The following is a 12,593-nucleotide window of genomic DNA, read 5'->3' on the forward strand; positions in this document are numbered from 1 at the left end:
GGCAGGCTTAATCCCCAATAGGGGGTGTGGGGGGGCATGCAGGAGGCAACCAATCAACAATTCTCTCTCATTATTGATGTTTCTCTCTCTCTCCCTCTCCCTTCCTCTCTGAAATCAATAAAAATATATTTTAAAAAAGGACAAAGAGCCCTGGCCAGTTTGGTTCAGAGGTTAGAATGTCAGCCCAGGGACCAGATCATGGGTTCAATTCTGGTCAGGAGTACATAATTAGGTTGCATGTGGGAGGCAATCAATCAAAGCTTCTCCCTCACATCACTGTTTCTCTCTCTCCCTCCCTCGCTTTTTCCTCCCTTCCACTCCGTCTGAAAATCAATAGAAAATATTTCCATGGGTGAGGATTAAAAAAAAAAAAGAGACACAGAAACCATAAAAAAGCAGTCAGAAATAAAGAAAACAATATCAGAAATGAAGAATACATTAGAAGGAATCAACAGCAAGTTAAATGAAGCAGAAGACAGAATCAGCGAATTACAGGACAAAATAACAGCAACAAAAAGAAACCAGAATGTGAAAAAAATGAGAAAACTTCACCCTGGCAGGTGTGGCTCAGTTGGTTGAGGCAACTGATCCAATGTTTCTCTCTCAGATCAATTTTTAAAATAATTTAAAAACAAACAAAAAAATCTATAATAAGAGACAGAGGGCACTACATAATGATAAAGGGATCAATCCAACAAAAAGTATGATATAACCCTTATGAACATTTACACACCCAACATAAAGGCACCTAAATATACAAAGCAAATCTTGATGGATATAAAGGGAAAGATGGACAGAAATACAGTCAGACTAGGGGATTTTAACACCTCACTGACATCAATGGATAGATCTTCCAAACCAAAAAGATCAGCAAGGAAACGGTGACCTTAACCAACATACTAGACCAGGTGGACTAAATTGGTATTTTCAGAGCATGTCACCCTAAAGCAACAAAATACATATTCTTTACAAGTGCACATGGAACATTCACTAGGATTAGACCACATACATATTAGGACACAAAACAAGTCTTAATAAATTCAAGACTGAAATCATATCAAACGTCTTCTCTGACCACAATGATATGAAACTAGGTATCAATTACAATAAAAAAAAACTTAAAAAAACAAACACATGGAAGCTAAACATATTACTGAAAAATGAAAGGGTTAACCATGAGATCAGAGAAGAAATCAAGTTACCTGAGACAATTCAAAAGCTCAATGAAACCAAGAGCTGGTTCTTTGAAAACATAATTAGATTTATAAACTTTTAACCAGACTCATCAAGAAAAAAAGAGGACCGAAGTAAATAAAATCAGAAATGAAAGGGGAGGAACAATAACTGAAGTACAAAGAAACACAGAAATACAAAGGATTTTAAGAAAATATTATGAATAACTATATGCCAAAAAAATTGGACAATCTCTAAGAAATGATAAATTCCTAGAAATACACAATCTTCCAAACTAAATCAAGAAACAGAAAATCTGAACAGACCCATTACAACAAATGAAATCGAAGTAGTCAAAAACTCCCAGCAAACACAAGTCCTGAATCAGATGGCTTCACAGATGAATTTTACCAAACACTCAAAGAACTAACAATTACCCTTCTCAAATTATTTTAAAAAAAAATTCAAGAGGAGGGAAGACTCCACTCCAAAGTTCATTATATGAGGCCAGCATTATCCTAATTCCAAAACCAGGTAAAGATACCACAAAAAGCCCTAACCAGTTTGGCTCAGTGGATAGAGCGTGGCCTGAGGACTTAAGGGTCCCAGCTTCAATTCCGGTCAAGGGCATGTACCTTGGTTGTGGGCACATCCCCAATCGGGGCTGTGCAGGAGGCAGCTAATTGATGTTTCTCTCTCATCGATGTTTCTAGCTCTCTATCCCTCTCACCTCCTCTCTGTAAGAAGTCAATAAATATATTAAAAAAAAAAGATACTACAAAAGCCCTGGCTGATGTGGTTCAGTTGGTTGAGTGTGGTCCCATTCACTGAGAGGCTGCAGTTAGATTCCCGGTCTGGGCACACGCCCAGGTTGTAGGAGCAGCCAACGGAGGTTTCTCTCTCAAGCACTCTCTCCTTTCTCTCTCTTTAGCATCCTCTCCTTTCTCTCTCTCAAATCAATAAAAACATTTTTTAAATATTTAAAAAAGAAAAAAAGACAGTACAAAAAAAATCATAGGCCAATATCCCTGGTGAATATAGATGCAAAAAAATCCTCAAGAAAATATTACCAAACCAAATCCTGCAATAATACATTAAGCCTTAACTGGTTTGGCTCAGTGGATAGAGTGTCGGCCTGCAAACTGACAGGTTCGATTCCTGTCAAGGGCATGTACCTTGGTTGCAGGCACATACCTAGTAGGGAGTGTGCAGGAGGCAGCTGATCGATGTTTCTCTCCCATCAATGTTTCTAACTCTCTATCCCTCTCCCTTCCTCTCTGTAAAAAAAATCAATAAAATATATTTTTAAAAAATTATATAATAATACATTTTTAAAAAATCAGACAACATGATCAAGTGGGATTTATTCCTGGGGTGCAAAAAATATCTGCAAGTCAATTAACATGATACACCACATAACAACACGAAGGATAAAAATCAAAGAATCATTATCAATAGATGCAGAAAAAGCATTTGACAAACTCTAGCATCCATTTATGATAAAAACTTTCAGCATAACAGAAATACAGGGAGCATACTGCAACATAATAAAGGCCATCTATGACAAACCCACAGCCAACATCATACTCAATTGGCAAAAAACTAAAAGCATTTCTCTTAAGATGAGGAACAAGATGGGGATGTCCGCGTTTACCACTCTTGTTTAACATAGTAATTGGAAGTCCTAGCCACAACAATCAGACAAGAAATAAAAAGCATCCAAATTGGAAAGGAAGAAATGAAACTTACATTATTTACAGATAACATGATACTGTATATAGAGTACCCTAAAGATTCCACCAAAAAACTACTAGAATTGATAGAGTAGCAGGATATAAAGTTATACCCAGAAATTGTGGGGGGTTTTATCGATTTCAGAGAGGAAGTGAGAGGGAAAGATAGAAACATCAATGATGAGAGAGAATCATTGATCGGCTGCCTCCTGCACGCCCCCTCAGGGAATTGAGCCCACAAATGGGGCATGTGCCCTTGATCAGAATCAAACCCAGGACCATTCAGTCCACAGGCCAACGCTCTATCCACTGAGCCAAACCAGCTAGGGCTGGTTGTATGTTTTATACACCAATACTGAACTATCATAAAAAGAAACTAAGAAAACAATTCCATTTACAACTACATAAAAAAATAAGGTACTGCCTTAGCTGGTTGCTGTGGTTAGAGCTCAGCCCATGGACTGAAGGGTCTTGGGTTTGATACCAGTTTAGCGGATGTACCTGGGTTGCAGGCTTGATCTCCGGCCCAGGAGCGTGCAGGAGGCAACCAATCGATGTGTTTCTCTCACATCAATGGTTTCTCTCTCTCTCCCCCTCCCTTCCACTTTCTAAAAAAAGTCAAATGGAAATGCTTACAGCTCTTTTTGAATTTGTCTAGCAGGTCTTCTGGTTTGTACCAGAAGGCCCTTAAAAAAAAAAAAAAGAAAAGTCAGTGGAGCCCAGTCGGAGTGGCTGACCATCAATCTAGGAACTAGGAGGTCACGGTTTGATTCTCCATCAGGGACTTGATCCCCAGTGTGGGGCATGCAGGAGGCAGCCGATCAATGATTCTCTCATTTATATTTCTATCTCTCCCTTCCTCTCCCTTCCTCTCTGAAATAAATAAAAATGTATTTTTTTAAAAAGTCAATGGAAAAAATATCTTCAGGTGAGGATTAACCAAACCAGACCAAACCAACAATAAAAATAAGTTGCCCAAAGGTCTTTAAAAATAACAATAAAAAAAACACATTAAGATGCATCTGTTTTCATATTGTTTAACAACGTCATTTATTCTCTATTATCCTATAGAACACAGGTCAGAGGATGTGTAATACTTACTAGGCTTTATATCCATGTGAACCAAAGACATTGAATGAATATACCTCAAGCCCCGGCCAACTTGCAAAAGGAGATCCTTCAGCTCTGCTTCTATAAAGTAACGCACGCTTCTATAGTTTATACTTATGGCATCAGCTAAACTTCCACCTAACAAACACACACACACAAAAAAAATTAGCATTTTCTTTTTTCAGAAATATTCTTATTTTTCTTCCTTTTATCTTTTCTGAATGACCACAGATTTAACCAAGAAAATGACATTTTTATAGGACCTATTCTCTTCAATCTGCTTGTGAAATAAAAATTTTATTTATTCTTTCTATAGCTAATACACTCACATAGGTACAAAATATAATGTAGAGTCTCTGGGATATCCATATATCCCAGCAACCCACTTGGTTCTTTTCCCCCAGAATAAATCAATGTTATTAGTTTCCTATGCATTCTTTTCAACTCCTTTTTATACAAATGACATTTTCACTATTTTAAAAAATATTTTTATTGACTTCAGAGAGGGAGAGGGAGAGAGAGATAGGAACGTCAATGGTGAGAGAGAATCATTGAACGGGTGCCTCCTGCATGCTCCCTACTGGGGATTGAGCCCACAACCCAGACATGTGCCCCAACCAGGAATCCAACCGTGACCTCCTGTCCCATGGAGAAAGCTGTACCAATTTATACTCTCATCATTAATGTATGAGAATACCTGTTTTCCCACACCCTTGATAACTATCTATAAATTTTATAGGTAAAAACCAGTATCTTGGGCTCTGCTGGTGTGGCTCAACAGTTGTGCATCGACCTATGAACCAGGGCATTATGGTTCAATTCCTGGTTAGGGCACATCAATCAGTCGCCTTCTGTATACTCCCCAAGGGATCAAACCTGCAACCTAGGGATGTGCCCTGGCTGGGAATCAAACTGGCCACCTTTTTAGTGCACAGGACGATGCTCAACCAACTGTTGAGCCACTCTGGCTGGGCCCACCACTTCTTTTTAAAACTTAATTAGAAATAATAAAATCAAAGCCAGGATAATAATATCAGAAGTCAATGAAGTATTAGGAAAGGAAGTTGCACAATTTGAACAAGAATGAGTAACAGCCCTAACCGGTTTGGCTCAGTGGATAGAGAAACAGCCTGCGGCCTCAAGGATCCTAGGTTTGATTCCGGTCAAGGGCATGTACCTTGGCTTCGGGCACATCCCCAGTAGGGGATGCGCAAGAGGCAGCTGATCGATGTTTCTCTCTATCCTTCTCCCTTCCTCTCTGTAAAAAATCAATAAATATATTTTTTAAAAAAAGAATGAGTAACAAATGGCAAATTTGTTTTTTAAATAAAAATAAACCACACTTGAATATCTTAGGCTTAAGTGGGTTCTCCATACTTAACCTGCACAAGTCTTGAACTGCAGGGCAAAAAGGGGCTCTAGAAGGGAACAGGTCAATAAACCTGTCAGACAAGGGGACTTGAAGTCCTAGATCAAGTTTAATAAGAAAGAGTATGGCTTCTTTTTAGTGGGTATAGCAACTATAGCTAAACCAGTTCTTTTTATCTCCTTGCCAAAAGGGCAAGAGAGGTGAGAAGAGCAAAACATTCATCTGATTTTTAGGTTCTCTTCCCCTATCTGGCAACATTTTTATACACTTATTTCAGTCTATCACTACACTAAAGACAACAGACTTAAAATGCAAATGACTCTTGAGATAATAAGGAAGCTTAGTCACTGATAAAGGATATCAGTTAATCAACATGTACAAATCAATGATAACAATCCTTTCCCTGTGAAACTGTTTTCTGAAGATCAGGCTTATTACTATTGAAAGCTTTTCAAAAATGGAGAAAGGAATAAGTGCAAAAGAAAAACAAAAGGTAAGAAAAGCTCACAGTAACAGGTTTGGCTCAGTGGATGGAGCGCCAGCCTGCGGACTGAAAGGTCCCGGGTTCGATTCCGGTCAAGGGCATGTGCCTTGGTTGCGGGCACATCCCCAGTGGGGGGTGTGCAGGAGGCAGCTGGTCGATGTCTCTCTCTCATCGATGTTTCTAACTCTCTATCCCTCGCCCTTCCTCTCTGTAAAAACTCAATAAAATCTATAAAAAAAAAAAAAGCTCACAAATGTATCAGCATAGTCTTAGTTTCTTTCATCTAAGCAGAATAAACAACCATACAAAAAGGCATCCCTATGCCACACAGGCCTACTTACTTTTTAAAGATCTTTATTATTCTTGAAAGTTTTGTACTGCCCCAAAATAATCTGTTTCAAAAGATTATTTTATAACCTAACTTTATAATAGGACAACATCTGAATTATACAACCATGTAATTTCCTAGGTTGTTACAAATTTGTGATCCCTGGACTACCACTGAAATACGTAAGGGAACCAACCACATCCAAAAGGTGACAGAAAAAAAAAAGTGACAGGAAGGAAGAAATTAATAGGAGACAGTGTCTAGCAAATATGGAGTGGAAAAGACATTATGGTTGAGTTGTACTATATCAAATGTAGTAACTGAAAAATAAAGGTTAAGAAACAGATCATGGAAGACAGATACATAAAAATTTTTGTTGTTAATCCTCACCTGAGGATATTTTTTCAATTTATTTCTAGAGAGTAGAAGGAAGGGAGGAGGGGGAGAGAGAGGAAAACATCTATTGGTTACCTCCCTACCGGGGCCGGTGAACCTGCAACTGAGATATGTGCCCTAGACCTTCAGTTGGAAGGCTGAAGCTCTAATACAGGGCTTCTATCTATCTAATCTATCTATCTATCCATCTATCTATCTATCTAATCTATCTATCTATCTATCTATTTATTTATTTTAGAATGGAAGAGGCATGTAAGGATGGGGGGGGGGGGGGGCGCTGACAGACATCGATTTGGTTGCCTCCCCCACGCGCCCAGGCGGGAAATCAAGCCTGCAACTAAGGTACATGCCCTTGACAGGAATCGAACAAAGGACCCTTCAGTCCACAGGCTGACACTCTAACCCAGTGGTTCTCAACCTGTAGGTCGAGACCCCTTTGGGGGTCAAACGACCCTTTCACAGGGTTGCCTAAGACCATCGGAAAACACATATATAATTACATATTGTTTTTGTGATTAATCACTATGCTTTAATTGTTCAATTTGTAACAACGAAAATACATCCTGCCTATCAGATATTTACATTACGATTCATAACAGTAGCAACATTACAGTTATGAAGTAGCAACGAAAATAATTTTATCGTTGAGGGTCACCACAGCATGAGGAACTGTATTAAAGGGTCGCAGCATTAGGAAGGTTGAGAACCACTGCTCTAACCAGTGAGCAACCAGTTAGGGTGCTCCATAAATATTTTTTTTAAATGTATTTTATTGATTTTTAAAGAATATTTTATTGATTTTTCACAGAGAGGAAGGGAGAGGGGAAGAGTCAGAAACATCAATCAGCTGTCTCCTACACACCACCCACTGGGGATGTGCCGGCAACCAAGGTACATGCCCTTGACCGGAATTGAACCCGGGACCCTTCAGTCCGCAGGCCAACGTTCTATCCACTGAGCCAAGCCGGTTAGGGCTTTTATTGATTTTTTACAGAGAGGAAGAGAGAGGGATAGAGAGTTAGAAACATCGATCAGCTGCCTCCCGCACACCTCCCACTGGGGATGTGTCCGCAACTAAGGTACATGGCCTTGACCGGAATCGAACCTGGGACCTTTCAGTCTGCAGGCGGACGCTTTATCCACTGAGCCAAACTGGTTAGGCTGCTACATAAATATTTTGATGGTATATAAAGTATTTCAAAAGATTTGTGAAGCAAACTAGTAGCAATGATATATACTGAGCACTTAGTTCTTTCAAAAATAGAGAACTAATAAAATAATGAGAAATGAGGTATGTTAACAGGTCTTTTACTTCTGTTTTGTTCAGTTTTTAAAGATGGAAAACCTGGATCCACTACTATGCCACTTATTCACAAGCTATGAGATGGCTGGTCTTGTTTAAGGAAAAAAATGAGGATCAACAAAAATAATAATATACAAATAAATCTTTGCTACCACCTCAAGTATTCAATAAATTTGAATATTCATAGTATACATAAATAAAAATCCATTATATGTATGTAAAGATTTAGATATTTAATAACAAATGTTATAACAATCAGAATTGAGATTGACTGTGGTAAAGGTTTAACGAAAAAGACCCAAGGTGGTCCTTGAAGTACTTGCTGAAATGGAAAGCTATACACAGTTCCAAAGTTGAACCTCTATACATGCTTATTTTGTCTTCGGAGAAAAGAGGGAGAGAACAACTTAAAAGAAAAAATCTTACTTGATTCTAGTGGTAAACTAGGTTTGACAGATGGGAGTGGGGGGGCAAGATTACAGAATGTATTGAACAAATGGCTGAGTTTAAACCAATGGAGAATTAGTCGTAAGTAGCCAACATCAGTTTTAGCAGTTCCCATAATGAAATGGAAAAGGAGGGCTAGATGCAAGGAACCTGTTCTATTTACTACATCCCACACACACTATGCTAGGTGCAGGGAAGACCAAAAGTTATATGGCAATACCAGTGACCTCTCAAGAAGAACAGTTTAATTTGATTAACAGGCACATAAATAATTTGCACTGTTCAACTACTGAGGTTATGAGGCAGAAGGGTTGCCGATCTTTATTTAACATCAGGTAGGTATTACTTGCCCTTGAAATTCATGTTAGGCTTCTGATCTTTGATTTTGTAAGAGATAAAAGAGACATACACATTAGATAAAAATAAGTATTCCCTCAGTGTTCATTCATTTGAGCTCACAAGTTTACAAGGGAACCATTGTTACTCACCATTACAATACTCATTCTGTATAAGCATATGATCATCTTCTGCCCATGCAGAGAAATATCGAACTACATGAGAATGTTGTCCAAGTACTGCATGAGCATACACTTCTCTCAAAGCGTTCTGCCTAGGAGAAATCAGAGAGTAAGAGAATAAACCATTTTCATTCAAATCTAAACTGAATTTATCTGAAACTTCATAAAACAAACTTGACTTCTGAATCTATCGTTATGCTGAAAAACTTGAGAGTTAAGACTGTGCAGGTTTTCCAAAGGCTTCCATTAAAGAATGGCAGTTAGAAAGTAAGAACCTTACTGGACCTAGAAATCAGGAAAGATGAAACTCCCATGTGAATTAATGGATGCTACTAGAAATAAGAAATTTAAGTTAGGTTTGACTACTCTTATTATTTCACCAAGTCCAATAAGAACTAATGGTACAAAATGAAAAGGATCTGAGTATATCATAACTTCTCAAAAGTTAGAGAATTAACACCACAGGGAACAAAAGATCAAAAGACAAATTTTTAATACATACTCATCAACAGAGCCGGCCAATGGCTTTTTTGATCGCTTAATGGCATAAATGCACCCATCCAGCCTCTTCACACATTTAAACACAGAACCAAATTCTCCAGAGCCAATTTTCCCTAGCTCATGAAATTCTGTTGTATACCGTGACTTCATATTGCTTTCAGTAATCGTAATTCTCTGTAATAAAAAGTGTATACATATGTATAATACAAAGATATAAAAATGATTTTTTTGCTGTGGAGATAGCACAATGTGTGAAATTTTAAAATTATATCATAATTTGTTAAGAAATAGAAAATCACATTTCAGAAACAAAAAGAAAATTAGAAGCTATTTACTTTAGCAGGTCTTGTTTCATCTTCAAACTCATAATCACTGGCTTCCATGTCTTCACCACAGGAACTGAAAAATATGTATTTTTTCATCAACATATCTGAAAGGCACATCAGCTAGAGATCCAAGACTTTATCTGATAGGTAGGTGCATGGTAAAATTTTAATGAGTAAAAGCAGAAAAGCATTTAATTTTGTAATCACAAGATACAAGTCAGCTGATGAAAATGTGATCGCTGCTGAGATATGTTCATTAACCAGAACATCAAAATTAAAGCCTTTCTAAATCAACTCTCTCTGCCTGCCTCATTTTGACACCAGTGGATTTCCTACAAGTTATCTAGAGTTTTTATCCCTTCATTTCTCATGGCATTCCTTTTCCACAGCTGATTACTTCCCACCTATCTCTGCTCAGAATTAGGTGTTAGGAATAGAGAAAAATTTCAGAGCATAAACTTCCATGTCATTTAGTTAAAAATTAAATTTAATAAGTATACCAAACCAATCTTGGATGGTTGGGGAACCAAACTATTGAATAACTTACTCATTCCAGTATGTTCTCTTTCTTCTACGACACTGTCCTGAGGAATGAAGTAACAAAGAATCTGGAGTAAAAGGATTAATATTCACTTGAGGAGTCTGTCGAATGTCAAATTCTCTTTTTCCTGATTTTTCTGTATCCATGAATAGAGAACCACTTCTGATTTTAACAGAGCTGGAATCGATTCCTCGAGCTTTGGAGAGCAAACTCTAAGAGAGGAAAAATAAAGTTTTTAGGATCCAAGTCCTATAGGTCAAAGTAACACACAAGGCCTTTATTTCAGGCGAAATAAAGTGGTTAACTTCCGAGTCCTTAGAAGGATACTAACCACCTTTTCTAAAAGATAGCCAAGAAAACAGGTCTAGGGCCCTAAAGTGTATGAATGCATTATTAAAATTAAGTTCAGTAGAGAGGCCAACAGACCCTTTCTAAGAACAGAACCCTAAAAATAGAAAGCGGCGGGGAGCTAGCTCCTCTCCCCTCTCGCACCCTCCACCTAAATGGGGCTTGGAAAGCCACCTCCGCCGGGCTCCTCCCCTCGCTTCCAGGCGGATCTCGCCTCGCAAAGCTCAAAAGCACACACCTTCCTTGAGGGACCGAAACTTACTCCAGAACCTACCTCTCCCATATTATTCTGACAAATGCGATACTTGCCTTAATTTCGGGAAGTGTCCGTTTTAAAGTCTGCTGCTACTTCTAAAGGTCTAGAAGTGGTAATCGGCACATTTCCTGAGCACTTAGACAAGGGTTGAACGCCTACTTCACGTTCATCACCAACCACATGAACGAGCAAGGCTCCAAGCAACCATCCCAAGGCTGGTTTTTAGCAGCTGCATATTCCTAATCATCACATTTAGGGTGACCCAAGCTGGCCACGACAAACCCAACGGCGTAAACACACGCTTCCTCCACCCAAGTCCAGAAAGAGGCTCCCAGGCTACCCGGCCGCGGGCACCAGTCTTTACGATCGTAAAGGCCCGCAAGGCCAGCCTGTTCGTCCCGCTCTACGCGCAGTCAGTCTCTCTCCCTCACACTTTTCCCCCGTTAAGGCGCCAGGACGCCAAACGATAAGCGCACGACCATCATTTTAACGGAACCCTGGCGTGCGCCGCCCAAATTACAGGACCGATCACGGCGCTTAAAAGGCACCAGATGGCAGCGGCGGCCGGGAGTGTCAGGTGGCGGGGCCAGCATCCTTCCAAACCACTATATCGGCGCCGCACCCCCGGCGGACACGCTCGGGGCAGCCCCCATCCGGCGGGCGGTTAATCGTAAGCCACCTGGACGGCACCGATCGGCCCCTTTGAAAAGATGAAGAAGTTCCAGACGAGGCCCACTGTTCAGTTATATAATCTTAACGGACTTTTTGGGGGCAGGGCCAAAAAAAAGAAAGGCTGCCAACTTTTTTGTTGTGGCGCAGGAGAGCGAGCGAGCGAGCGAGCGGGGGGGTGCGGCCGGGCGGTTATGTAACCGAACCCGGGCAGCGCCGCGCTCCACTCCCGGCGCCTCCGCCTTTTTAAAAGGCCGGCCCAGCGCGGGCTCGGGGGGCTCGGGGCGCCCGGGCCGCCGCGTCCTCACCTTGGGGGTGTGCGGCGTGTCAAAGAGCCGCAGCTTGCGGAAGGTCTTGTGCGGCGGGGTGCCCGGGTGCTCCCGCAGAGGCGAGCAGGGAACCTCGCCGGCCCGGCGCTCCCCGAAACCGCGCGGGGACGCGTCCTCCGGGCCCCCGAAGCGCACCGGCGAGAACGAACTGCCCAGGAAGTAGGCGGCCGCCGGCGACTTGACCGGCGACGAAGAGCCGAAGCCCTCCTCCTCCCACGAGTCGCCCTCGGCCCCGCCGCCGGACGCGTCCGCGCTGGGGGAGGCGCCCCGCAGCACCATGTCCTCTTCCAGCTCCTGGGGGCTGTGGGGGGCCGGGCTGGGCGAGCGGCGGCCCTCGGGCCCGGGCTCTGGGGGGCTCCGCGCGGGCGGCAGCGGCGAGTCGGGCTCCTGAAAGGCCGAGTCCTCCCCGGTGCTATGGCCGCTGCCCTCCTCCTCCTCCTCTTCCTCCTCCTCCTCACAGTCGCTGCAGGGCGAGAAGATGAGCTTCTGCCGCAAGGTGCAGGAGGCCCCGGCGCGGCGGGGAGGCGGCGGCCGCTGTCCGCTCAGGAAGCTCATCGCGCCCCCGGGGCCGGGACGGAGAACCCGAGGACCGGGACTCGCGGAGTCCAGGGAGCAGGCTGCCCAGGGGGCGGGTCTGCCACGTGCGACGGGGCGCGTCCGGAGGCCGCGGCGGCGGCGGGGCTGCGCGGCGGCGGGCTGCGGCTCCGGGGCGCTCGGGGCTACGGGCGGCGGCGGGGGCCGCGGCGGCGGCGGCGTGGACTG

General features: G+C 42.2%; 1 protein-coding gene and 1 non-coding gene across 7 annotated transcripts in view; one reads left to right on the plus strand and one right to left on the minus strand.

Moving 5' to 3' along the window:
- Positions 1–12,387, minus strand: part of WEE1 (WEE1 G2 checkpoint kinase) — a 28,136-nt gene extending 15,749 nt beyond the window's left edge. For all 6 annotated transcript variants that reach the window (XR_011472838.1, XR_011472837.1, XM_070425320.1 and 3 more), the window contains exons 1-6: positions 11,811–12,387; positions 10,236–10,441; positions 9,698–9,761; positions 9,364–9,536; positions 8,832–8,953; positions 4,008–4,154 (exon numbers count right to left, since the gene is read on the minus strand). Coding sequence is in view for 4 of the 6 variants with exons in the window: in XM_070425320.1 (XP_070281421.1) it covers positions 4,008–4,154; positions 8,832–8,953; positions 9,364–9,536; positions 9,698–9,761; positions 10,236–10,441; positions 11,811–12,386 (1,288 nt within the window). In the remaining 2 variants the exon portion in view is untranslated. The remainder of the gene's footprint in view (positions 1–4,007; positions 4,155–8,831; positions 8,954–9,363; positions 9,537–9,697; positions 9,762–10,235; positions 10,442–11,810) is intronic.
- Positions 3,533–3,595, plus strand: LOC139019095 (U7 small nuclear RNA). The gene has a single exon (XR_011472994.1). It is a non-coding gene; the product is annotated as a U7 small nuclear RNA (small nuclear RNA).
- Positions 12,388–12,593: the final 206 nt, after the last annotated feature.

This window comes from Myotis yumanensis, unplaced genomic scaffold (genome assembly GCF_028538775.1).
Source record: "Myotis yumanensis isolate MYYU_CA2020_CCGP unplaced genomic scaffold, mMyoYum1.0.hap1 SCAF_10, whole genome shotgun sequence".
In the NCBI taxonomy this organism is placed as follows: domain Eukaryota; kingdom Metazoa; phylum Chordata; class Mammalia; order Chiroptera; family Vespertilionidae; genus Myotis; species Myotis yumanensis.